This window comes from Prinia subflava, chromosome 15 (assembly GCF_021018805.1).
Source record: "Prinia subflava isolate CZ2003 ecotype Zambia chromosome 15, Cam_Psub_1.2, whole genome shotgun sequence".
Taxonomy (NCBI): Eukaryota; Metazoa; Chordata; class Aves; order Passeriformes; family Cisticolidae; genus Prinia; species Prinia subflava.
In genome coordinates this window covers 16,665,048-16,690,018 of record NC_086261.1, presented here as the reverse complement: position 1 = coordinate 16,690,018, position 24,971 = coordinate 16,665,048, and the positions used below count along the sequence as shown (strand labels likewise).

At 46.4% G+C, this 24,971-nt stretch overlaps 1 protein-coding gene across 2 annotated transcripts in view; it reads left to right on the top strand.

Annotated features, from left to right (window-relative positions):
* The first annotated feature begins 264 nt into the window (after window positions 1-264).
* Window positions 265-24,971, top strand: part of BBS4 (Bardet-Biedl syndrome 4) — a 35,883-nt gene continuing 11,176 nt past the window's right edge. Inside the window, exons 1-8 of one of the 2 annotated variants that reach the window (XM_063412650.1) lie at window positions 265-355; window positions 2,167-2,218; window positions 16,646-16,725; window positions 19,322-19,385; window positions 20,099-20,210; window positions 20,744-20,816; window positions 22,324-22,377; window positions 23,751-23,878. In XM_063412650.1, the coding sequence (XP_063268720.1) occupies window positions 332-355; window positions 2,167-2,218; window positions 16,646-16,725; window positions 19,322-19,385; window positions 20,099-20,210; window positions 20,744-20,816; window positions 22,324-22,377; window positions 23,751-23,878 (587 nt within the window). In that variant the 5' untranslated portion in view covers window positions 265-331. Of the gene's footprint in view, window positions 356-2,043; window positions 2,219-16,645; window positions 16,726-19,321; window positions 19,386-20,098; window positions 20,211-20,743; window positions 20,817-22,323; window positions 22,378-23,750; window positions 23,879-24,971 lie in introns of those variants that run through there. The other variant, XM_063412649.1, reaches the window with a different exon arrangement.

Sequence of the window (24,971 nt, the reverse complement as noted above, 5' to 3'; positions counted from 1 at the left end):
AAGGAAAATAAACAAACCCCGCCATCCCAATCTCCCTCCCTGCTGCCACTGTAGGGCGGGGAGGGAGCGGGGCCGGGGCCGCCCAGCGCTTCCCGGGCCGTCCCTCCTCACTGCCGGCCTCATTTCCCTCCACACCGCGGCGTTCCCAATAAAACCTCCCAGGAGCCGGGCATTTTATTATTTCTGTTTTTATCCGGGTGTTTTTCAGGTTAAACAGGGCCAGCACTGGGGAGGGGGAGGGAGCGAGCACCCCCTTCCCGCCGTGCCGCGCGCGCCATGGCCGCGCCGGAAGTGGCGGCGGTCGCCATGGCAACCCCGGCCCGCCGCGGCCATGGCGGAGCCGCAGGACGCCACGGTGAGGGGCGAGAGGCGCCCGGGCTGAGGGGCCGAAAGGGACCGGAGGGGCGAGGGGCGGCACGGGACGGGAGGGGAGCTGAGGGGAACTGAGGGGCGGCGGCGGCGGCGAGTTCTTTCGAAGAGCGAGTTTTTAATCTGCACACTTGGCATGGGAAACGTGAGGGAAATTCAGCCTTTGCTGAAGTGATCAACGTTAATAATGGATTATTAGGTGCTGGAACAAGGGAAGAGTAATGGAGTTGGGGAAGGGGCTGCAGCGCAAGGGGAGGCTGAGGGAGTTGGGGTGGGCAGCCTGGAGAAAAGCTCAGGGAGAGCTCCGAGCCCCAGCAGTGCCTGAGGGGGCTCCAGGAGAGGAACTTGGGACAAGGGAGGGAGGGACAGGACACAGGGAATGGCTCCCACTGCCACAGGGCAGGGTTAGATGGGATATTGGGCAGGAATTCCTGGCTGTGAGGGAGATGAGGCCCTGGCACAGGTGCCCAGAGCAGCTGTGGCTGCCCCTGGATCCCTGGCAGTGCCCAAGGTCAGCCTGGACAGGGCTTGGAGCAACCTGGTCTAATGGGAGGTCTTCCAGCCCATGGCAGGAGTGGAATAAAATGATCTTTAAGGTCCTTCCAACCCAACCCGTTCCATAATTCCTTAGTTTTTTAGTGGGGGGTGGTTGTTGTGAAGCCCCACAGGGGTCGGTGCCAGGCCGGGGGTGTTCAGTGTACTTAGAAATGATCCGGACAGAAGGATGAGCAGAAAGCTACTCCGGTGAGGAGGAATCAAGAGAAACTCCAGGAAAGTCTTTAACAGAGCTGAGTGAGAGGATTTGCAATGATGGGTGTGCAGATTAAAAAAAAAAATGCAATATATAAAAAAGTGAGGTGTTTGTGCTGGTTATTCCTGCTGAGCATGGAGGGCTCAGAGTTGGGTAACTCCATGAAAACAGCAACTCGGTTTTTCACAACAGGGATCAGAAAATCAATAAAGTTTTAGAAAGTGAAGAAACAAAAAAATAAACAGTGACCAAAAAAAGAAGAAAAAGTAAGAGCCTTTCTTGGGTTATTTTTCATGTCTCAGCATCTCTGATCTGCTCCATTTCCAATAAAAAAAAGATGCAACTAGAAAATGTTCCCAAAACATTGCAAAGAACAAAGATCACCTGAATCTCTGATTTAAAAAATTATTTGTTAAGGAGAGCAGAGGTGACACAGGTGTATTAAATCCTGTGTTGTGTCTTCCCAAAAAGCAAAGTGAAAAATAAAACTCCTGTGTAAACCCACTTCTCCTCTGTGAAGGTTTGATGGTTGATGCAAAGTAAGAAATTAATATAAAATGAATGGATTTTGTGGGAGCTCTGGGCAGTGTCTGCTGGGGGAGGTTCCCTGCCCTCCATGTGAGGGGACATCCCTGTGCTCACATCCTGTGGACTCATATTGTTCCCAGGAACAGCTTTGCCCTAATTAACTCCATAAATATTTGATGATAAATGTTTTTGACTTACTTTCTGTGTGATCTCTAATTGGCTTCCTGAATGCTCCAGTGTTGTTTTTTTGCAAGGTAAGGATCCTTTCCCAGGGTGCTGGAGATCAGGAGTGACCCCACGAACAGGGGTGTGCTGCACAGTGAGGGTGTTTATTTAACTGAGCTGTGGAACAGAAATCTCTGCCTTGCTTGGCAGGGCAGAGTTTGTCCAGCAGCAATGCTGCTATTTTTATGCCCTCCTTTGGGATTTGCCAGTTGTCCTTTCTGATTATTTTCTGGAACAGAGCTTCAAGAAACCTTGCCTGGTGTATTTACTACTCCTGGTTTCTGTCTTTTCAGGTTTCTTCATCGCCAGCGGCTACAGAACCAACAAAACCCCGTCCTAAAAAAGGTTTGTTTGAAGATGTGATTGTGTTTCTTGGGCAGGTTGGTTTTAAGATTTCTTCTATAGCTGTCTAGGAGGAAATAAATGTCCTCTGGGAAAAGAGGAGACTGTCTAGACTGTAATTTGCTGAGTACCAGTATTTTTCCAGGGTCTCTGTGAGCTCAGTGCTGTTCCTGGCTGACTTGCCATAGCCACAGCCTGTATCATGTTTGCTTATAATCTGTGAGACTGTTGATTTTATTGTGTACTTACTTATGAGGCTGTTAATGAGTCTGATACTCATTTATCCTCTCAAATAATAATGGGTTTGTTCTGAGTTCTTCAGAACGATGTCTTGCTCTGGCAATAATCTTGGGAAGCAAACATTGTGTCTTGTGGGGTTTTTTTACATCATATGTTCCAATTTTTGAAGTAAAAGTGGTATCAAATCAGGCAGGTTGTGACCGAGTTTAATTATTGTTTCTTTGCTTTTGTTTGTTGTTCCTTTTTAATACTGAAAATGTGTTAATTCACTCAGTGCAAATTGTTGTTTTAAAGTCTTGGTTGAATCTGAACTGGAGCAGATACAATTTCTGTTGTTGGTTCAAAATATTTGACCAAATCCTGCTGTGTTTTGAGGGATCTGGTAAATTCTTCAGCCTCTCCTCCTCCCCCTTTCTTGTCCTGACACACACAGCGAGTGTTTCCTTCACTGTGGCACTGCTCCCCTTCCAGCACAGAGCTGCTCACTGCAGAGCTTTTGTGCCTGCCTGAGCTGAGCGATTGGGATGGTTTTTGATGGATTCTCCTTTCCTGAGTGTGCAGATGCCTCATCAATTCAGATTCTAATTAAGAGTATTTACCCCAGTGCCACAAGCAGTCCTCCTTCTCCCTCACCTTTGCACTCAGGGAACCTCAGCTGGTGCACACAGTCCTGTGCCCATTTTCTGCCTGCCACAGCATTCCTTGGGATAATGCTGCCAGTGAAAAGGGGTTTGGCTGGGCACTGCCATGACATTCTGCCTACCTGGGTTTTTTGTCATGCTTGCAGGCCTTGGGAAGCTGGAAAATCCACTTTGTTTTGGGGAGCTCAGGCCTTGCACAGTCCCAGTTCCTGTAGGAGAATTCCAGCCCTTGACCAGAGTGTGGCTGTCCTGGAGATGGGGCTTGAGGTCTCAGCACAAGCTCAGGCCTCGTTGGTAGCTTGCCCAGAGCTGAGGAGAAGATTGCTGCTGCTTCAGGCCTGCAAGCAAGTAAAAATAACTCCCAAATTTACTTTTATCTTGGCCTTCAACTCTTTCAGAGCAAGGATTGCTCTAAAATTACTCCAAATTGGTTACTTTGAGGCAATTAGTCTGGCTTCCATGGAGGCACTGATGGGCTCCCTGGTGAGCTATTTCATCTCTATCCTTTCCTATAAAGGTTATGACTCCCATCTCCTCATCCTCTATAACCCTCACCCTCCTCTGCCTCCTTGTGCAAGTCCCATTTTGTGGCTCTGGATCTCCCTTTCATACTGACACAACCCTTGACTCCAAGCAAACTATGATGATTTAAAAAAAATCCCTCTTGCCTGTGACTTTTGTAATTCTCTTTTCTGTCCTTTAAGGTAAATTGAGGCACCTCCAATGCCTGGCACACCTCGGGTTGTTGTGACTGAAATGCCTTGAGAGCCTTTGGGCTTTGCCATTTAATATTTGACTTCAGTGCAGCGGGGAAAGCTGATTTGAGCTGCCTGATCGTTAATCTCCGGGAAATGAGGGCACCAAAAAGATTTGTACTTGGAGTGATGTAACAGTGTCCTCTGTGTGTGGGTGGGGGACCAGGGGCTTGCAAAAGAGGAGGCGACAGAAGGAAGGGATGTTGGATATGTTTTTGTGGAATTTGGCAGGAAAGAGCAGCATCTTTTTTCCCATGACAGCTGGGGTTTTTTAATAGAATATTTGTAGAACATCTTAATTAAATATCTCATCCCGTATTAGTTTAGCTGAGGAGAATTACAATGAACTTTAGGAGCCAGGCTACATCAGTGCTGTTTGAACAGAAGAGTGCTGCTAAACTTATTTTAAACTGCCATTTTAAACGTTGAATGGCCACTTTCTGTTGCAGCAAATTGCCTTTTTATATTTGCATTGTGTTTCCAAGCAGGATAAAGCTTCGGTGTCAGTGTTTTCTCTGGCAAGAGAGATCCTGAACTAAACAGTAGCACAAACAGGTCTGGGAAATGCAGAAACCACATGAACAGTTTGGTGTGGACAAAATTTGTGCCCAAACAGAGCAATATTGGATGATGTGGTTGCACACAGGTGTAGCAGAGCGGGACCAAGTCATTGCTGAGGTCCTGTGTTCACCATCACAGTGCTGCATTCAGCCTGTCTGTGTTTGTAGTGGGCAGGAGGGAGGTATTGAAGGTGTGTTTCTGAGATTGGAGTCTCAAATTCACCAGAAATCATTGGGACGACAACAATACACACGTGAGGTTTGTGGCTTTAACCAGAAGGCCACGTTTTCAGTGATACCGGTGTGAATACATTGGATATATTGAATTGAGTAGCTTCCCCTCACTGTTCCTTGCTTTGATCCTATGATCCTGCCTGTGAGCCAAGAAAAGGTGGAACCACAACCAGAGGTTAGGAACTGGGATTGTGTGGCTCTTAAAACAATAACGCTGAGCTTGGAGGCAGAATTTGCTCATCAAGTACCTGATCCATCATGTGGCTGTTGGGATTTGGGAGAGTCTGGCTTGCAGGCAGGCCAGCTCTGAGGGAAGAGTGTTCAGCAAGGGTGGAGGAGGTCTAAAGGTTCTGGAGCAGATGGTGCTGGTGGAATCGGGTCCGAAATCTCTGAATTAACAGCACGGGTGGAGGCGACTCCCTCCAAGGATCTTGTGGCCACGCTTGGTGACAATCGTCCCTCAGCAGCTGACACAGGAGCAGCAGTCATTATTTTGTCCTTTATCCCCTGTTGGGAGAGCTGCTCTGAAAATCAATTCCCTTTGTCGCTCCATCAAGATCCGTAACTCTCCCCGTGTTGATCCCCAAGCAACTGAGGGTGGAATAAAGGGAGCTCTGCTCCTTGTAGTGATAAGGAGTTAATGTCAGCCTGCTGAGGTGGGGCTTTAATCTCCCTCCTGCATTCTAAATTAATCAGATCTTTTCCTAAATGCTTTACTGGTTTGGAATTGAGATGGGCTGTCTCCCATCTTCCCACTTTCTTTTTCCCACACAGGCAAATCAAATAATTTTATAGGATCTGATAGTGCTGGAGTGCAGAAGTGCTTTTACCAGCTTGTATTGTTGATTTTTATGGAACATAACTTGAATTTATTTCCCTTTATTGTGGAAGAAATGTTTAGAAAGTAAGTTCTGAGCTCATGTTTGTCTAATAATAGTTCAGAGGTTAATGGGACAATTTTAAATGCATTTGGATTTCTACATGAATATGAGACCTCAGACTTTCTGAGGTGCACTGATGGTGTTTTAATGACAAGGCAGAATCATAAATATGTACATAGTATAATAAACTCACTGAAGCAAAATGGATTCCGCTTGAATCTCTGGGAAAAACTTGTCCTAAAAATCCATTAACCTGTCAAGAATGAGAATTCTGAATTGTCATCAGCCACCTCTACACTTACCACAGGAAGGGTCAGGTAGGTAACTTTCAAAACTGTAAAACTGTTAGCAGAAATCAAGTGTTCACCCAGGCCTGGGCATTGGGGTAGTTTTTGGATGCTTTTGTAGGTTTGTTTTTTCTAGGGTTTGAAGCAAGGAATTAACTGTGACCTTTGGCAAACTGCTCTGGCTTCTGTTGCTTTCCATTAATCAACCACAAGCTTGGCCTAATATCCAGTGACAGGTTTTGGATGCCGCAGGCTTTTGATTAACAAAACATTTGGAGACACGAAATGAAAAGTATCCTATAAATGGATGTATTGCAATGCACTGCTTGGCCTGTTGGGGGGTGGCTCTGGTTTGGAAGCGCCAGTGACAATAAACAATCTCAAAGTGTGGCTCTTAGGAAATAAATAATGCTCAGATTATGCAGAAATAGCTAAGTGGCTCTTGATGAGCTGTCCTGTCTCTCTCCGGGTGGCTCTCCCAGATGAAGCAGTGGGGATCCCTCCTGCTCCTGCAGATGTTTGCAGGGATTCTGTGAGTGTTTAATCTGAAGAGCAGGAACTCTCTGCCCCGTGGAGTCGGTCCTGTGCGCTTGCAGTGCTGATCATGGCTGAATTTCTGATACAGTTTCTCAAATCAATATAAATCCATTCTTTGAGCTGCCTTCAAAGCTGCCTTTGAACTTGTAAGAGTGAAGCTGCCTGAGAAATCCAGATAAAAACAACCCCCTTGAGTTAAATTAATTAATACTTCTAAGTGTGTCAGAAAGAAAAGGCCTTAGTGGGAATGTCGTGGTCGGAGGGAGCCAATCCAGCCCTTATCTGTCCATACCCATTCGCTGCCATTTGGCCACGTGCAAGCCAAGATCTTTTAGTCCATTTGAACCCCCAACCTTGTGGGAAGAAATTGGCTCCTAAATAAGCTAGATTAGTTGGTAATTACATCATTGTTTTATGTAAGAGACTTGGGTATTTCCATCTTGCCGATAAGTGGGGAGCAGTGAGTGCTGTGTGTGATGCTCGGGATCTGATGCAGCTGCTGGTTTTGAGTAGTGAGATTAAAAAATGGATTATCATTTCTGGGTAATTAAATTCTATAATATCCTTCACTTCATCCTCTTCTCCCCAAAATAACAGCCCAGTAATCCCTGCACTGCAAAGAATTGGTAATATTTAAATTGGAATGTGCTAGCACAGCTCTGCCCTCTTGTGTGTGTACATTAATATCTGTGCTGACGAGAGCAGGGAATCCTTTGCAGGCAGCATAACAGGGAACATTTTAGTGCCAGCTTTTAAAACAGGTAAATTCATTTTTTGAAGCTTCTTTGAAAGTCCTTGGTGCCAGGCAAGTTTCTTTTGATTTTAAAGCTGCAGTTTGTTGGCATGCTGCGTACAGATAAAATGGCATCTCCTCGTGGGAATTTAAAAATAATTCTGTAAAAATAGTAAGTGACAAGGAAGGGTGGGATTCATCTCTCTGCATTGATATGTCTCTGATGCAGAACAAGTCTCAGCAGATCACCCATGCTCCATTTTTAGTCAGTGGAAAGGGCATCTGTGCCATTCCCTGACCTCTCCCAGCCACCTGCGCTGGGGTGAATCCCTTCCTAAGGATGTCCCTTCCTCTCCTTTACTTTGGAGACAGCTCAAGGCAAGTCACTCATCATTTTCAGGCACTTGAAGGAGATGCAGCTCACTCAAGAGTCAGAATTCCCAATGTGTGTGCAGCTGGAATTGGAGCATCTGAGTCTGTAGTGACACAATCACCTGTTGCATTTAGCCCAGCTCTCCAACAGCATCTGTGGCACGGGAATGAAGGGACATGTTGAGCAAGGAGCAGCCCACTGAGGGCTTTTGGAATAAAACACATCTCCATTCACTCCTTGCAGGGCCTGTCCCCTCCTCTGCTGGCGCTTCCAGCTGCATTAGACACACTGCAAGTCCTGGGATTTAGTCACTGGTTTATTCATAGTTCTCAGTTTTATTCCCTGCCTGACTGTGATTCATTTTTATACTGCTAATTAGAAGGAGGCAGGGTGTGCTTCTGTGACTGTGTAATTAAAGACTATATCATTAACACATTTGTGCAGTAGGGAAGAGTGAAGATGCACAGGCAAATGTTCATCCTGGGATAGACTGGGATTTCCCACCTGGAAAACTTCATCCTGAGGCAATGAGGCTGGAAGAACTCAAACTCCAGGGTCTTGTAGTAGTGAATACTGAAATATTTGCAAGACCAACTTCTATAATTTTTTGTGTATCTATCTATCTATACTCTTAGAATATTCCTTTAATAAAACATTCTTTGGCAGTGGATGAACCGAGGACAGGTTCTAGGTGCTGCTCCTTATGGGGTGGGAAGTTTCAAAGACTGACGTGGCTGGATTGTGGTCCTCTCCATGCTGGAATTTTATTTTCCTTTCTAAAGGAAAAGCTTTTAGTAAAAATGCCTTACAACGATTTTAGTTTCAATTTCCATCTAAAATACCTCATGCTGTAGACAGAAAAAGACTAAGCATAGAAATTAAAGCCAAAGGAAAGATTAGACTGGAAATCCCCAAACTACTTTGCTCCTGATGCTGGAATTAATGAGAAGCTGGTTATTTTGGGAATGCCTGCAGCCACTTGGTGAGGGAAACACTTCCCATCCCAGTGTTGCTGTGGGAGGAGCCAGCGAGGAGCCAGCAGTACCTCAGACCACCTCTGCTGTTCATAGGGCATTTTATTGCCACGCCTTTGCCGTGGTGTGCTCTGCTTCACAAATTTGGGAATAGCCTTGGCAAAGACACCCCGAGAGAGCTCAGGCTCCACCTGGCCTGCAAGAGGCATCAAGCAGGGCATGGTTTAAACAGAGAAGATAAGAGCTGGGATGTCATGCCAGCTCTTGGATCTTTGAGTATCTCCAAGAGTGGTGTCTGCATCCTCAAGGACTTAAAACCACCATGTAAAGTAGCCTGGTTTGGTTTTTTTTCCCTCGTTTTTGGTTTTCCTCTGATCTGAGCACATCTCTGTTCAGCAGTCAGTGCTGGTGGTCAAAATTGGCTTGTGCAGAGCAAACATACTTTCAGTTCTCATTTTTCAGAAAGGTCATACTTGCTCACATTTCTTTTTAAAGGCATTTGTTAATAAATTTCTCTCCCGTGTTACTTGTCCGAATCAAATTTTAGACTTGAATTGAGCATTATCAGGCCTGAATTAAACTTTTCATGGAGCAATGCTCAGGATCACGTACTTGTGTTAATGTGTGTAACTCTCCTCCCCTCCAGATGGATTCAGGACTGCAGAGTGGAATCTCACCAGCCTCCCAGTGCTGACAGAGATTTCCCAGGGACCAGACTGGTTCTGCCCCTGGGAACCTCACTGGCACTGAGAGCTCCAGGGGGATGACAAGAGTGTGTTTATTTACAGGTCATCCCACTTCACCTTAAGGTTGAATTAGAGCAGCATGTTGTAGAAGACAAATAATTGAATAAAATTACTCTATTTATATGGCAAATTAATTGAATAATCGGTGTATTTATTTCATAAATGAAACCATCTTTCTTTGGAGTAACTCAGGACTGTAAATGTCTTAAATCAGAAATAACCCACAAATCTGAGCAAGCAGCTCAGTGATATTTATGCAGTGCAAAGCAGCAAGAGAAAATGCCCTTTTTTCCCCATGCCCTAGAGTATAAATCAGATTTAAGATACAATTTTGAAGTCTTTCATCTATCCTTGGCTAATTTTCCTGCAGGGGGAGGTGGAGAGTCAGAAATGTTGCTCTTTTTTGTTGTTTAAACCGCTGTTTTCCAGCTTTCCCTGCACCTCGTGGAGCTATTAAACGGCGGGAGGCAGCTCTGGGGATGAGTTACGGCTCCTGGCCAGCGCCGGGCTGTGTGTGATGAGTTTTATTAACCCCAGCTGACTGTAAATAACGAGCAGCCACACGGCTTTAGGGCTTGATTTAAAGGTGTTCCAGCAGCAATTTGCAAACAGGAAAACAGAAGGAAAAAAGGGATTGCAGAGAACGGCTGCAGTGTAAAGCTGGTCCTTTTGTTGTTGTTGTTTATATCCATTTTAGAGGGGTTTGTGCATACAAACACCTCTATTCTCACATACATTCACTCACACATGGTGAATGAAATACAGCTCGTAGAGCCTCTTCTGAGTGCTGGGTTTGGGGGTTATTTTTCATTATTACTGAGTTTTGAATACATTAACAGCTCCATTTTCAAACGCCAAGGATGGATCTGGGCGTAGGAAGAGCAATGTTCCTGTGCTAGTTTTCTTTCAAAGCTCTAATGTATTTATACTGCCACAGTCTAAGCAAAAGAGTCTGAAGGAAGGAAGAGGATTTCTTGTTAAATTTGGCTCTGCCAGAAATTTGTAGGATGCTCCTCTCACACCAAGGCAGTCTGTTAGTTTGAAATCTTGATAAGAAGATTGGTATTAGAGCTTACAAATGCTTTCTATCCGTTATCATACCTTGTTCTGGAAAATCCAATTCCCTGCAGGCCCGTGTTGTTCTGTAGAAGCTGTTTGAGTGCGTGCCCTATTATTTTAATGTTATTTTGCCCAGAAGATGCTCCTTCCCTCCCTGACACCGGATTTACAAACGGTAGTGGAATTCCTGGTGTTGGCAGCTTGTGAAGAAGCTCAAGGCAAAAAGGAGACAGGCACAGATGGGCTCATCCTCCCCATCCCTGTGTATTTAACCTGGATAGGAGAGCACGGAGCTGCGTTGGGGCTGTACCCACAGCCATGCCTGAACCTTCCCCATGGGATAATCCTGGCAATAATGGGAGCACACGTCCACAGGAGGCTGGGCTGGGAGCGCGGGCGGTGCTCCACAGAGCGTTCCTGGCGTTGCCTCTCACATGTGGGTGCTCCCCTGCAGCCACACATGCACTGTGTTTATGCCATTGGGAGTTAAGGCAATGACTGGAATTATTTGGAAGTGGGGATTGAACCTCCAGACCCATCCTGTCCTGCTGTGTGTCCCAGTGAGCTTTGCCTGATGATGGGAGCTGATAACCTGCGTCACTCTGGCTTTGCCACAGCCCAGCTTCCTGCTTTGGTTTCTTCAGAGCGAGGTGCAGTGGCTTTCCACTGCCAGAGGGCAGGGTTAGATGGGATATTGGGAAGAAATTCCTGGCTGTGAGGGTGGGCAGGCCCTGGCACAGGGTGCCCAGAGAAGCTGTGGCTGCCCCTGGATCCTTGGAAGTGTCCAAGGCCAGGGCTTGGAGCACCCTGGAATGGTGGAAGGTGTCCCTGCCTATAGCAGAGGGGTGGGAGTTAATTATCTTTAAGGTCCCTTCCAACCCAAACCATCCCTTGATTCTAAGATTCACTTCATGAAGTTCCTTTGTGCTTTGGCTGCCTCAATATCAGAATGTCACAATAGAGAACTGAGGCACTGCCTGTGTGCTTGTTAGTTTTGAAAACACCTCTGTTCTTGGATGATGCAGTTTTGCAACATGGAATTTTGAATTAGAGTTTAGAAAGGGACAGCTGAATCCTTTTGAAAAACCCTTCCCACATATGTGGTACCTGCACCACAATGGATCCAGACTGTGGCTCGTGGCACTACTGCAGAATAAAAAAAAAAACTTCTATTTGACTACCTTTGCAAAGCTTTTCTGTCCTCTCCTTGTGCTCTGTGTTATGTGTGCTTTAGGTTATTGGGGATTTTTGGCAATAACAAGTTCTTCTTTGTGTCCTCTGGAGTCTTTTGCCCCTTTGCTGCTCTTGCTCAGGTTGCTGCAGGTTGAGTTCAGAGCTGGAAGGGGTGAACTGGGCTTGGACCCTTTCCAATAACCTGGATTGGAAGGAGGGCTGGGCTCTGAACATTTTTTTCCTTCTGAGATGACTAAAACGTGTTCTTGAGCCACTTCTTACTGCTGGTGCTTTAGCAATCATTTTCCCCACCAAATCTCCTTCTGGGGCCTTTTTTCCATCTCTTCTTTTTACAGCAATTTGAAGCCTTTTTATTAAATCTAAACCCCACTGTTTGATAGTTCATCCCTAAGCTATAATTACCCAATATGAAGATGCAAGCACAAAATAATTTCCTAGGGAGATTTACACAAAAGGGAATAACTCATTATTATTTTTTTCAGTCCTCTGAGAAAATCTATAAGAGGATGGATAAAGGGAAGAGTGATGATAGAGCAGCACAGATACAAACCTGATGATCTTACTCAGATTCTGTCAGGGTTTCTGCTCCAGTGGCTTCCTTAAAGGAGCATTGTCAGAAAGAAAAATCACAGTGCTGGAAGTGGCTTCTGCAATCAATCACTGGGCAGCGAGGGGATCAGATGGATTCCCTTTTGAATTCAATCAAAACACACTTCAAAGGCATTTAATCATGTATTTGGTGCCTGACTCCCTGGCACAGGACTTTTGTAGTCCCACAAAAGTGAGGCCAAAAGACAATTATGCAAGTTATTAACTCTTTTTGATGTAGATACCAAGTTCTTTGATGATTGTGTTTTCCTGGACTGGCCCTTGGGCAGATTGATTTACAGCAAATAATGCAAATAATGGCTTTTTGGTTCTGCACTGCTAGAAGGATCTGAACAACGCTTTTCCAACCTGTGCCTGTGCAGTGCCTGGATTATTTCTAGAGGTGACAAAGAAAAGTGTGTCTTCATACAGCAGTCACATAGGAGAACTCCTGAAGGTCCATACACTGAAGGTGATCTATTCCCTTTCTCTGGAGCTAGAGACCCAAATAGCCAGGCATTTGTATTTCCATTTTCTGCAGGAGAATGCAGTGACCCGTTGCACTGCGCCAGCCCTTATCAGCAGGCTGGGGGGGCAAACCTGAGGGAGAGAAATAGGTATCCACTGCTTTGTGGGAAAGCAGAAATGCAGATTAACATGGTTGTGGCTCTGGAGAGGTGTATAAATAATTTCCATTAATTTTTTCTGTGTCTGAATAGAGCATAGAGCCTGGTAATAATCCTTTACTTCCCACAGCCATTTTTGGGGGGATCAAATACATTCCTGTGTCAAATTTGATCATGAATTTAGACACAGACTTTGAAAAACATCAGAATTCTTTTCCTGCTTTCAATTTGTTTCTCTTAGGGAGAAAGAAGAAAAAGAGCGATTCGTGTCTCCTCAGTCAGCCTTGTTGCTATTTCCAAATGACTTTCAGGAGCATAAAATCTCCTGTGTTTTCCCAGTTGCAGAGTTGTCCTTAGCTTGGTGTGTCACTGGGCAAAACAGAGCTGGTTTATCTGCAGATATGAACGGTGCACACTCTTGGGGCTCACACTGGCTTCTGACTTCTCCATTTCCTCTCCATCCCAGCACTTTTAGGCAATTCCTTGGGTTTTCCCCCTTCCCTTTCCAGCCTGATGTTCTGCTCAGCCCTCGGTCTGACATTCAGCATTTCTTCCTTCCCATCCCTGTTCCCAGCAGGCGTTTCCATGGTGTGGGAGTGGAGTATAACATCCTTCTCGTCTCATAAGTGTGAAAAAGCTCTTTCCTTCAGGAATTAAACAGCCAATCCTCCATCCCCTCTCGGGTGTATTGGCATCTTATCTTAGCCCACAACATTGGTGTCTATTTTAACCTTTAATGGTACTTGTTCTTTTTACCCTCCCAGTAAGGCATGAGCAGATGGTGGGAGACCTGGTGGGGTGTGTCTAGAGATATTTTGATTATTCCCTATGTCAGACAGCTGCAAGATTTTCTAATTTGAGGCTGCATTAATAAGCACAAAATAGTGAAGTTCTGACTGCTAGTGGAATGTTGAAGGGTAATAGAGTCTGCAGTGTCTGTCCTGAAATCTGTACTTACAGAAGAAGCTGGGGAGTGCCCAGGTGTGTCGTGTTTGTTGTTTTATATCAGACAGTGGCACCAAGAGATGCCAGGCAGGAAGGGCACACAAGTCCAGCTGCTTTTATAGGATCCCAGGCTGGTTTGGGTTGGAGGGAACCTTAAAGCCCATCTGATCTCCCTCCTGCCATAGGCAGGGACACCTTGCACTGCACCAGGGTGCTCCAAGCCCCCTCCAGCCCGACCTTGGGCACTGCCAGGGATGGGGCAGAGCATTTCCAGCATCCCCAGGTGCTGTGTTCCTGTCACACCCTGGCACCAGTGAGAACCTACACAGGGAAGTAATTACAGAGTGTCAATGAATTAGGTAGCCCCTGAATGGGCTTCAGAAGTGGAATAGTGGGGTTTCAACCCATTTGTGGCAGTTTAGGCAGCCTCTTGACTCTTCATCCTTTCACTCTAAGAAGGACAAATGGGAAACATAAAGCCATCAGAAATCGATTAATCTGATCTGGGAACAGCCTATTAAAATGCCCTCCTTACAAAGATCCAGATACTCCACAGCAGAGCAGAATTTGGGAACATTTGGATCCCTGATCTGTGCATTTCTGTAAGCTTAGCCTGTTTGCATTACTCTTTTGTTTGGATAACTTCTTTGTTTGGATTACTCTTTTGTATGTTTGGATTACTTTTTTGTTTGGACTATGACCTTTCTATTTGTTTTAGGGTAGTTGAACCTTCTTTAGAAGGTATTTGACCTTAAATTGCTGGTGTGCACATTTAATTCTCAGCTCTAATATAAATCTAGGTCGATATTCTGGATTTTAAGAAAGAAAAACCAAGAAAATCAGAATGACTTTGTGAAATGTTTTCCAAATTCAACAGCTGAAGGATGTTGGATTTAGGAGCTCTCAGTGAAACTGGACTTGATGTGGGTTGTGGGGGAGAGGTGTGCTTCAGAGGTGATTAAACCTCAGCCGTTCCAAAAGATAATTACACTTGGCACCTGCCTCCCGACATGATCCTTTCCCCTGCAGGGCTGCTTCTTCCTCACCTCTGCTGGCAGAGGGGCCCCCGGGCCCCCCAGTGTCCCCTTCTGCTCTGTGCTGCTGGAGCTGAGCCGGTGTGCCCAGGAGTGGCTCAGCTCGGTGCCGTGCTCCAGAGGGCTGGAGAGGGTGTCCCTGTCCCTGTGCCGTGTTCCTGTGCAGTGTCCCTGTGCTGTCCCTGTGCCGTGTCCCTGTGCTGTCCCTGTGCTGTCCCTGTGCTGTCCCTGTGCCGTGTCCCTGTGCACTGTCCCTGTGCACTGTCCCTGTGCCGTGTCCCTGCGCACTGTCCCTGTGCTGTCCCTGTGCTGTGTCCCTGTGCCGTGTCCCTGTGCTGTCCCTGTGCCGTGTCCCTGTGCACTGTCCCTGTGCACTGTCCCTGTGCCGTGTCCCTGCGCACTGTCCCTATGCTGTCCCTGTGCTGTGTCCCTGTGCCGTGTCCCTGTGCTGTCCCTGTGCCGTGTCCCTGTGCTGTGTCCCTGTCCCTGTGCCGTGTCCCTGTGCTGTCCCTGTGCCGTGTCCCTGTGCTGTGTCCCTGTCCCTGTGCAGTGTCCCTGTGCAGTGTCCCTGTGCCGTGTCCCTGTGCCGTGTCCCTGTGCCGTGTCCCTGTGCACTGTCCCTGTGCACTGTCCCTGTGCCGTGTCCCTGTGCACTGTCCCTGTGCCGTGTCCCTGTGCCGTGTCCCTGTGCACTGTCCCTGTGCACTGTCCCTGTGCACTGTCCCTGTGCACTGTCCCTGTGCTGTCCCTGTGCAGTGTCCCTGTGCCGTGTCCCTGTGCCGTGTCCCTGTGCTGTCCCTGTGCCGTGTCCCTGTGCCGTGTCCCTGTGCCGTGTCCCTGTGCTGTCCCTGTGCCATGTCCCTGTGCACTGTCCCTGTCCTGTGCTGTGTCCCTGTGCCGTGTCCCTGTGCTGTCCCTGTGCCATGTCCCTGTGCCGTGTCCCTGTGCCGTGTCCCTGGCCGTGTCCCTGTGCTGTCCCTGTGCCATGTCCCTGTGCACTGTCCCTGTGCTGTCCCTGTCCTGTGCCGTGTCCCTGTGCCGTGTCCCCCAGCTCTGCCCCAGCCCTCGCCTGCCTTTGCCTCTGCACTGGTGTCACAATATTGACTTGCAGACACGCAGCTTTTGGCCAGTTGCTATGGTTACCCCTCGGAACGGAGTCTCCAGTCCCAGGCAATGCATTCCCAGCCTTAATGAAATGCACAGCAGCGTGTTCAACTTGTAAACCCGACGTGGATATCGCTAAGCAACATCCATCCGTGATTTGCCATAATTACTGCTGCCAGCTCCGCACCGCTGAAATGCTGGAGCACAAGGCTTCCTCCTCCACTGCATCAAATGTTTTTCTGCAGTAGCTTTGCAGTCTCTCAGATCTGGGATGTTTCACAGTGCCTTCACAGTTTCAAAGAGCTAAGTTCGCCCTCTTTAAATTATTCACACCTTCAGACCCCATCTCTCCAATCTCTTTCCTGCTCATTCAGTCCCAGAAATTTATCTTAAAAGACCTTCGATTCTTTTGCCCTAGATTCAAAATGTGAATCCAGCTCATTTCCTCCAGGCTGCTTCTTGTGTATTTGAAAAGATCCAATTCCTCCAACCAGTGTCGGTGTTGAATTAAAATGTGTGTGTGGAGCTGTTTACTCCAGGAGGAGCTGATGCCTCAAGTCTTTCAGAATCCCAGACTGGTTTGAGTTTGAAGAGACCTTAAGACCTGTCTTGTTCCAACCCCCTGCCGTGGGCAGGGACACCTTCCAGTAGACCAGGTGGAAGTTTTCTGCTTGCAGCTTTTATTTAGTGTCTATCCTGAACAAGGTGTTTTATCCACCAGTTTGAGAAGTAGAATAAAACCAGACCCTGGTTAAAAGTCCACACTCTAGCCTTCAAGTCAAATCGTTAATTGCAATTGCAGTCCTGGAATGACTTGCCTTGTGCAGGCAGTTGGGGTGGCTGGGAATATCTCTCCCAGATTCTCTGCTGCTCAGCTCAGTCTGATTCCTTGTGTTCTGTGAATATTTTCCATGTTCAGCACCGGAGCTGCCCATCCTAGAGAGGAGGAACTGGTTGATTTATCTGCTCTACGTCCGCAGAGACTACGAGGAGTGTAAGGTAAGAGCTCCCTCCAGAATGTGGGAATTATTTTACTGATGTCATGAAAATACAGGTTTCTTGACAGTTTCCAAACTACCTTCTTTCCTGACTTCTTTTGGAATAAGAGGACAAAGAGAAAACACAAGTAAAATGACTTCAGTGTTCTCCAGTCCATGGCTACCTTCAGGATCTGAGGGTGCAGCTCTCTGGAGCTGTCTGTGAGCTCAGGATGTCACTGCGAGGGGAAAAGTGGAAAGAGCTGCAAAGCTCTGTTGTTCCAAGTGATGGATAGGGTTTTCCAAACTGAAAATAACACAGTCCCACAGTGCAGGTTTCTCCATGGTTCTACAGAGATGCTGTGAAAACACTTCAGTTGAAGGGAATATTACTACTAAGTGTAAATAAAAAATATCGTGGTTACTCTTGAGCAAAATTCTTTCATTTTACACATGATCTATGGCATCATTCATCTTGGGCTTGGTGAGTAGTTTGGAACTGGTTGTTTGGGATTATAACGGTAAGTGGACTAAGGAAATAGCAAATTATTATTTAGCAGTGTGTTTTCCTGATAAAATAAACACAAGAAGATTATGCACCCGTGGACAGGAGGAAGGGACAAGAGTTGCCATTCTGATTTTGGCATGTGCAGCAAAGATCTGAAAAGATTTTTGGCTCTTGAAACACCAGGTTGGTCAGGACTTGCCTCTGCTTTAGAGGTCCTGGGGGTGCTTAGGAAATGGGCAGCCTGGAGGAATTTCATTTAGCTCTTAATTAACAGAGCCTGGGAGTTGTATCATTACAGTAATTTCCTCTCAGATCTTGGTTTGCATAGATAGAATCAAAAGTTGGACTAGCCCTCAAAACAGAAAATGGTTTCCCTTTTTTGTTGTCGGACTGGAGTTTCTTGGTGTGATCCTGTGTGTTGATTGTTTCTGTGATGGGATGTGGAATCACAGAATACAGAAAAGAAAAATATGTGCAGCTTAGGAAAGCAGAGAAAATAACAAATGGATGATATAAGGGCAACACTGACGTCTCCATGTCTTCATCAGTCATGGAAGCAAGGGAATAGTGAGGGAAAACAGCTAATAAATACTCCTCTGCTTGGCAGGCCAGCTTTTCTTTTCCTCAGAGCTCACCAAACAGTGTTTTTGCAGTAAAACTGGAAGATTCCAGGACACTTTGGGTGTTGTTAAAATCCATTACTTTAGTGTCAGTAAGAAACAAGTGCCCTGTCGTGTTAGTTAATTTTGATCTTTCCCACTCAGTGCTGTGAAATGCTCCCTCTCTGTCAGAGTTTTAAATCTCCCATAGTTTTCAATGAGCTAAAAGGCCATTAAAAACTGTTTATTTACTGACATCAACTCCCCAAAGTGAAGGCATTAAAGTGATTTTGACCCTCTCAGTGCTGTTTGAACAAGGTGCCAGGCAGACATCCCTGCAGAGAGTCTGCAGCTGCAGCATCCCGTGGGATGACAGAGACTGGTTGGTCTCCTGCCAGTTGTGTCTAAATTCTGTCATCAGCACCTTAAATAAACTTGGGGGGGTGAAATCTGGGATTAGAGATCATATTCCTCAGCTGAGAGCCTTTTGCTGTGGGACTTTTCGGGGTTTATAGAATTAATCAGATTTCTCCAAAAGATAGCTCTCTATTGCCCTCTCTTGCTCTGAGAATCTGGTTTATGTAGATGGAACAATCCAGAGTATGTGGATTGAGGAGATGTTGGTTATTTCTGAGTACAAGGTTTTGTAATCATGCACTTTGTTAAGAGTGACATAGATAAATTAGCAGGTACAGGTGAGGGAAGAGCAGCTCAGGCCTGTTCTTCCTTTTCCTTCTTCTCTTTACAGGTGAGGATTGTCAGTAAGGACTTTCCTTCTTCTCACTAACAACTTCTCAATTAATACCTTCTCCAGACTAAGTTTCTCAAGAATAGTTTTTGTCCCAGGTGGTGCATTTGAGGTTCAGTTTTCGGGTCCTTCACTTTTATTCCTCTTGGAGGCAGGGGATGCTGGTACTGACCAAACACATTTGAAATGCCAGGCCACTGCTCACCCAGAAATTATTCTTACCCCCTGTGTCTCTTCCACTTCTGCACAAAAGAGGAGTCTCAGAGCAGAAATTATGCTCTTGATTCCTGTCCAGGGTGTTCATCCTCCCAAAGGTGGGACCAGTTGTGACTATGGAATAGATCCAAGCTGCAGCCACCCCACCCCAAACTGGGAGCAAAAATTTACATTTTCATCAGGCTTCTTTTCCCCTGTTCACTCCTCATTTGTTCTTTTGGCTTTCATTGACTCAGCTGCAGTTGCTCCAGTTCAATTTATTTCTTCACAAAAGGCCTGGAGTAGATACCCTTATCAGCAGAGGATGCTTTCAGAGATGCCTCCTGGCGTTTTCCCCAGGTAGCATCTAATTATCCTTGGGACTAGGAATGAACAGAGGAATACTAAAAGGGCCGCAGTGTTTCTGGCACACAGCTCTGTCGTTTGCACTGTGTGGTTGTCCCAGTTGTGGTCCAGTTAGAGTGGGGTTGTGGTTTTTGTGACTGGAACCAAATCTCTGAAATCAGCTTTGTTGAAATGGTGTGAGTTTACACTTTTGTCCTTCCAGGCTGTCATCAAAGAGCAGCTCCAGGAGTCCCAAGGGCTCTGTGAATACGCTGTCTATGTTCAAGGTATGTCTGAACATCTTTTTGCTAAAGCAGGTAGCCCCTGATTTGAGATACAGAGAACAATACAGGGATAAGTGAGGGAAACATAGAATTAATATGTCAAGAATACATTTTTCCCTCTGCTTGCTCCATTTAGTTTTGAAGCCTGGGATTTTCACATGAAATGGGCAGATTAAATGTCCTGTTGTCTCTGTATTTATCATCAGTTTTTCTTTGGGTTATGGGCTTCTGGCCTTCAGTGTGCTGAAGCGTGTTTGATTCTGTTACAGATGCATGTTTCCTGTTCATTACCCACCCCAAGTGATCACAGTCTCACTCCTTGCTCTAAGGATGGGATTCCTCTTTCTGCCCTGCCCTCTGCTCCCTCAAAACTGTCTCCCAAAATGTGACATTGCCATTCCAAGTGCCATGGTGGGGCACAGTGGAGATTTACTGGCAGGGACATGCTGCAGCCTGGAGAGGCTGGGGAGGAATCCAGACTGCATCTGTACAAGCAACTGCCCAAGGTTTAGAGCTTAAAGCTTTTGTTCTGACCCCTGAACTTCTCCAGGCACAGAGTCCTGCCCTCAGACACAAACTGCTGGTGCTGCAGGAGGGGGAAGCACCAGAGGAGCATTGATGTGATATATCTGCACTCCCCCTTCTTTCCTTGCCGTCAGAAGCACATTTTTCCTGCTGAAAATGGATTCATCTGCCTGCTGTATGTTGTCTTACAGCTTTGATATTTCGCTTGGAGGGGAAAATTCAAGAATCTCTTGAACTTTTCCAGACATGTTCCATTCTGAACCCTCGAAGCGCTGACAACCTCAAGCAGGTGGCCCGATCCCTGTGAGTGGTGTTTTATTTGTTGTTTCTTTTGGATGTGCCACCCAGGACCTTCCATGCTTTGTTTTTCTCTTAGGCTGCTTAATTCCAGACATGTTTCCTCCTTATCAACACTTGGCTTGGCTTCCAGAAGCGTGGGTTGTTCTTTAAGCAGGATCTCTGTTATCTCTTTTTCTTTGGGCTTCAGGCAGAAAGGTGATACAAATTTCAAGGTCCTGAGGTACAGGTGCTGAGCTGAGCTGGGCAGACCTGCCCTTCAGACCCTGTTCTATTGCTGAGTGTTGTGTCAGGGCATCTGTGTCTTTCCTTGGAGACACAAGCAGGCTGCAGAGCCTGGCCATGCATTCCTTACACCCCCAGAAGGGTCACGATGGATGGCCTGTGTCCTGAGAGGGAGCAGTGCTGAGACTGTAAACTTCTCCTGCACATCTCTGGAGATGCAGCAAATAGGAGCATTTCTCACTGGCAAAGGTGAGAGTGGCTGCACAGCAGGGTCTGAAAACAGGCAAGATGTAAGAATTGCAATCTTTTTGCAGGTTTCTCCTGGGGAAGCATAAGGCAGCCATCGAAGTGTACAATGAAGCAGCAAAACTCGATGAGAAGGACTGGGTGAGTGTTCAGGGAGTTGCAGATCCTTTTAAGAGCTGCAAACTTGTCCCAAGGCAAGGTGAGCTCACCCTGCCTGTGGTCTGAGCCTGGTTTGGATCACAGGAGGCAAATCCCACGCCTTGGGGCAAATCCCTGGCTGGGGCACAGAGGATGGAGCAACATGTTGGAACTTTGCCAAGGATCAGTTTTAATATAACCACATCTGTACTTTAAGGGAGGTATGGGAAGAACTTGGAAACCTCAGTTATTAAAACTTGCTTGAGTAATTGAGAAAGCTTCTGTAATGCAAAACATCTTTGAAAATACAGGAGCAGTGACTAAATTAGCTCTTCTGTATAAAAAGACAAAAAGAGTGAAAGAGCATGGCAAAGAAAAGTGTTACAGTGGGTGAGGGAGAGGCCATGCCTTGCAGCCTTCTGCAGGTGCCTGTTTTGCCTGCAGAAGTGTTTCTGAAGTAGGCTTGCAGTATGTGAGCTCACTCCTTTGTTTCTCAGTACATCTAAAATTCAGGATACCAGGATAGCTTTGGTGTTATTCAAATTACTCTGTGCCAGACAACTCAGAAACCTTTTGTATCACGAGTCTTTTTTCCACTTGCATTTCCAGTGCTTGGCATGCCTGTAACCCTATTTACAACCCAGCAGGCAGGTGCCAGTGGGTATTTTGATTAGTTATTCCCCATTCCTGGCTCAGCACTGGAAGCAGAATCAGGCTGTGCTCTTCCCTCGTTCTACAATCTGCAGCAGCCTGGAGTCACTGATTCAGTTCTGCACAGCTGGAGAGGCTGCCTGGAGGAAAACAGGTTGATGGCAAAGTAAGAGAGTTTCCTGTGAAAGGTCAAGGCTGTCTAAGCTGATGAATCAGTGAAATGCTCACCAGAATAAAATAAGGAATTGGGAGTGCCTTGCTTTTCAGGGATGTGCTGGCATGGGGAAGGTGCCTTGTGTGTTAAACTCTGGGTGAGGAATTAGGGGCACGGATGCTCCCTGCAGTGTCACCAGAACATTCAGGATCCCTAAGGGATCTTCCTACCCTGTGCAGAGTTGTTTAGGATGCCAGAGGGATATCAAATATTCCAGCGCTGAAGTTTTGGAAAATGAGGCAGATTTTCCAGTTGTGTCCAGCTGGGTTGGACACTGTGCACAGTGCATATCCTACTGCTGTACAGCCAGGCTGAGTCACCCACGAGGGCAGCAAGCTTCAGAGAGTGACACCACGAGGAGGAAACCAGTCTGGGCTCCTTGTTCTCTAAGAGAATATCTGATCTCTCAAAAGGGATTTGTCATCTCTGTGGTTTTTGTCTCAGTGGACTGTAATGTTTTGTGTACAACCCCACTTAAGCTCTGTAAGTGCCTGAAGTAACTGGAATTTATAGGTTTACTTGCTCTAAAAAGCAAGAAGGGTGTGGGCAGTCACAGGGCTCTCCTGCTCTGGGTCAGTGTTGTCAGATTTTATTTCATACTTTGTGCTGATTTGGTTTTTTGTTTTGTATTTTTTTTTCATGCAGGAGATCAGCCACAACTTGGGTGTGTGCTACATGTACCTGAAACACTTCAACAAGGTAATGTCAGTGCAAGGAAGCATCACAGAAATTTCACTGTCTTTGGTAGCTTGAAATGAATCATTTGCAGCAAGAGGCATCAGGAAAGTTTTTTGCTTCAGTGTTTTGTTTCTGGGAGCAAAGGTTTGTGAGCTGTCTCTGTTTCCATTTGTGTGTTGAATTACTTTGAGTCAGCTGCAAGTCAGTGAGGATGTATAAAGGGAGATCAGCCTGGGCCAGGGCCAGAGGCTTTTTCTGAAATCTAAGATTTTTCAGAGAACATTTCTGGTTTTAAAGGGAATGTTTGAGCAACCTCAAACCAGACAGAAAATGGGCTGTGCTCCAATAAGAGCTGCTTCTGTGTCTGATCCCTTTAAAGCCAGACCAGGAACACTGCTGGCTTTGTAGGAGCAGCAATCCAGGTCCATCCTCATGAAGTGAGAGAAGGGTGATGGTAAAACCCCAAAACCATTTCTCCAGCTCAGTCTGCTGCACCTCGTGCAGAGAATTCCTGAAGGAAACCTCAGCTCCTTGGGTCTGGCAGGATTCAGAGGGAAAGAGTTACAAAGTTGTTTGCTGGAGATGCAGCAGGTCCATTTTTCCTCCATGGGAAGGGTTCGTTCTCGTGTCTGAAGCTCCTTTTGAGCTAAACCTGGAGTTAGTAAAGGAGTTTTGGAAGGTTGAAATGCAGTTTTATTCCCAGGTCTGAGCATGCCATTCCCAGTTCCTCACTTACCATTCCCTGAATGCTGGTGGTGAGCACTGAGCTGTCTGTGATCCAGCTGCCCTAAGGGAAAAACAGAATTTAGACCCTTTTTGTTCCCAGTTTGGCCCAGCTCCTTGCTGCTGCTCTTGCTGGTGGGGGCCCTTGCAGCAACCCCAGCTGTGCTCCCTGTTCAAGGCACGCCTGTGAACAAACAGCCCCTGCAGTGTGGGCTCACACTTGGGATTAGTTGTCTGCACTAACACCTCCCAAACTGGGGCCTGCTCACACCTCACTGAGATTTTCACTTCCTCGCTGCTGGAATCAGCATTTTGAGGAAGAATAAGCTGCAAATAAGCAAAGTCTCAGTTCACCCAACAAATCCAGAGCGTCCCTCAGGCCAAACAAACACAAATCCAGGAGCAGGCCCGTGCACATCTCCTCCTTGGGAGGTCATTGCCTCCTGCTTAGCTTGAAGGTGTTGCCTTTTACTGCCCCTAAAAGCAGGTGGCTGCTGGTGCAGAGCTTGTTCCAAGGATTAGCTGGGCTGGGGTTTGTGTTCTCCAGGTGCAGGGGGTGTTTGTTGGCTGTCCTCCTTCCCTGGCTGCTGGGGATTACTCGTGGGCTGTTGCTTTGCTGAGGGCTCTGTAATCATTTAGCATTTTTTTCTTCTCTGTGGTTGTGTTTTTAGGCACGAGATCAGCTCAACAATGCCCTGGAGCTCAACAGACACGATCTGACCTACATGATGCTGGGCAAAATTCACCTCTTGGAGGGGGAGACGGATAAAGCCATTGAAGTATATAAGAAAGCTGTAGAGTAAGAAATATCCCTTTTTTCCATCTGCCCATTCCCATCCTATGCCAGGAGAAAATTGATTGGTGTCCCAGATCTGAATTGAGGCCATGATTAAAAAGCTAATGGTAATTATGGGGCCTCTGAGCAAAGCTGGCACTTCCAAGCACTTCAGCTGTCTCTGTTCCTGCTGACAGTGTGGCAGGGAAGAAGGGAGCGTTGGAAGGGCTGCCAGAAAAAAAGTGGAATAACAAATGGATGGAGATGCCTGGGAGCAAAGTGATCCAAAGCTGACTTCATCCATTCCAAAGGTTTATCTCCCAAAACAACATAACCCTGACTGTCCATCCCAAAGCCCTGGCTGGCTGTGGCTGAGGGAGGTGTGCTGGTGCACAGGGAGTTTCTCCCAGCCCATCACCACTCCTTAGTGCCCACCTCTTCTTGTTTTAGGGCATTCCCAAGCTCTGCCTGTGCTTTCAGATGTAGCTTTGCCATGGAGGCCAGCACTAGAGAGAAGATGAGGAGTGTGTTGGGAACCACTTATCGATGCAGGGTTTCCTCCCATGTCTGCCCTGGCTGCTGCCTGGTGGTGGGTGGGGTTGGGCAGACATTTGGATTAATCTGGAATGTTTATTACGTAAATAATCCTTGCTAAGCATCTTACCAGGTTTATATTCTTATCCTGGTGCTCCCCTGCCCTCCTTTCTTCTTCATTCCTGTTTATTCCTGTTTTTTTTTTTTTTTTCTCATCTGCCTATTACATTTTTCCTGCTGTTTCCAGCTCCAGGACAGTCTGTTATTCCATGTTTATATTCTACCAGGCACAGGTGGTTTTGTTCTGGATGAAGTTTAGAGGTGCCAGCATGAGTGTGCAGATCAGATTTTTTTAAATCTTGGTAGCAGGGAATTAAAAACTGACTCCTGTTGAGATGAGTGAGACACAAATTGTGTCTCTCTCTGCTTTGTCCTTTTTTGTTGTGGTTTTCCATCCTATTTATTTGTAATCTTTTTATAAGGTGAACTAAAATTCTGGTAAAAGAGTGTGTAGGATCCATCAGGAATGCTGAGGATTGCCTGTCCTACGTGGCCCAAGAGGCTTAAGATGGATGGATTTACA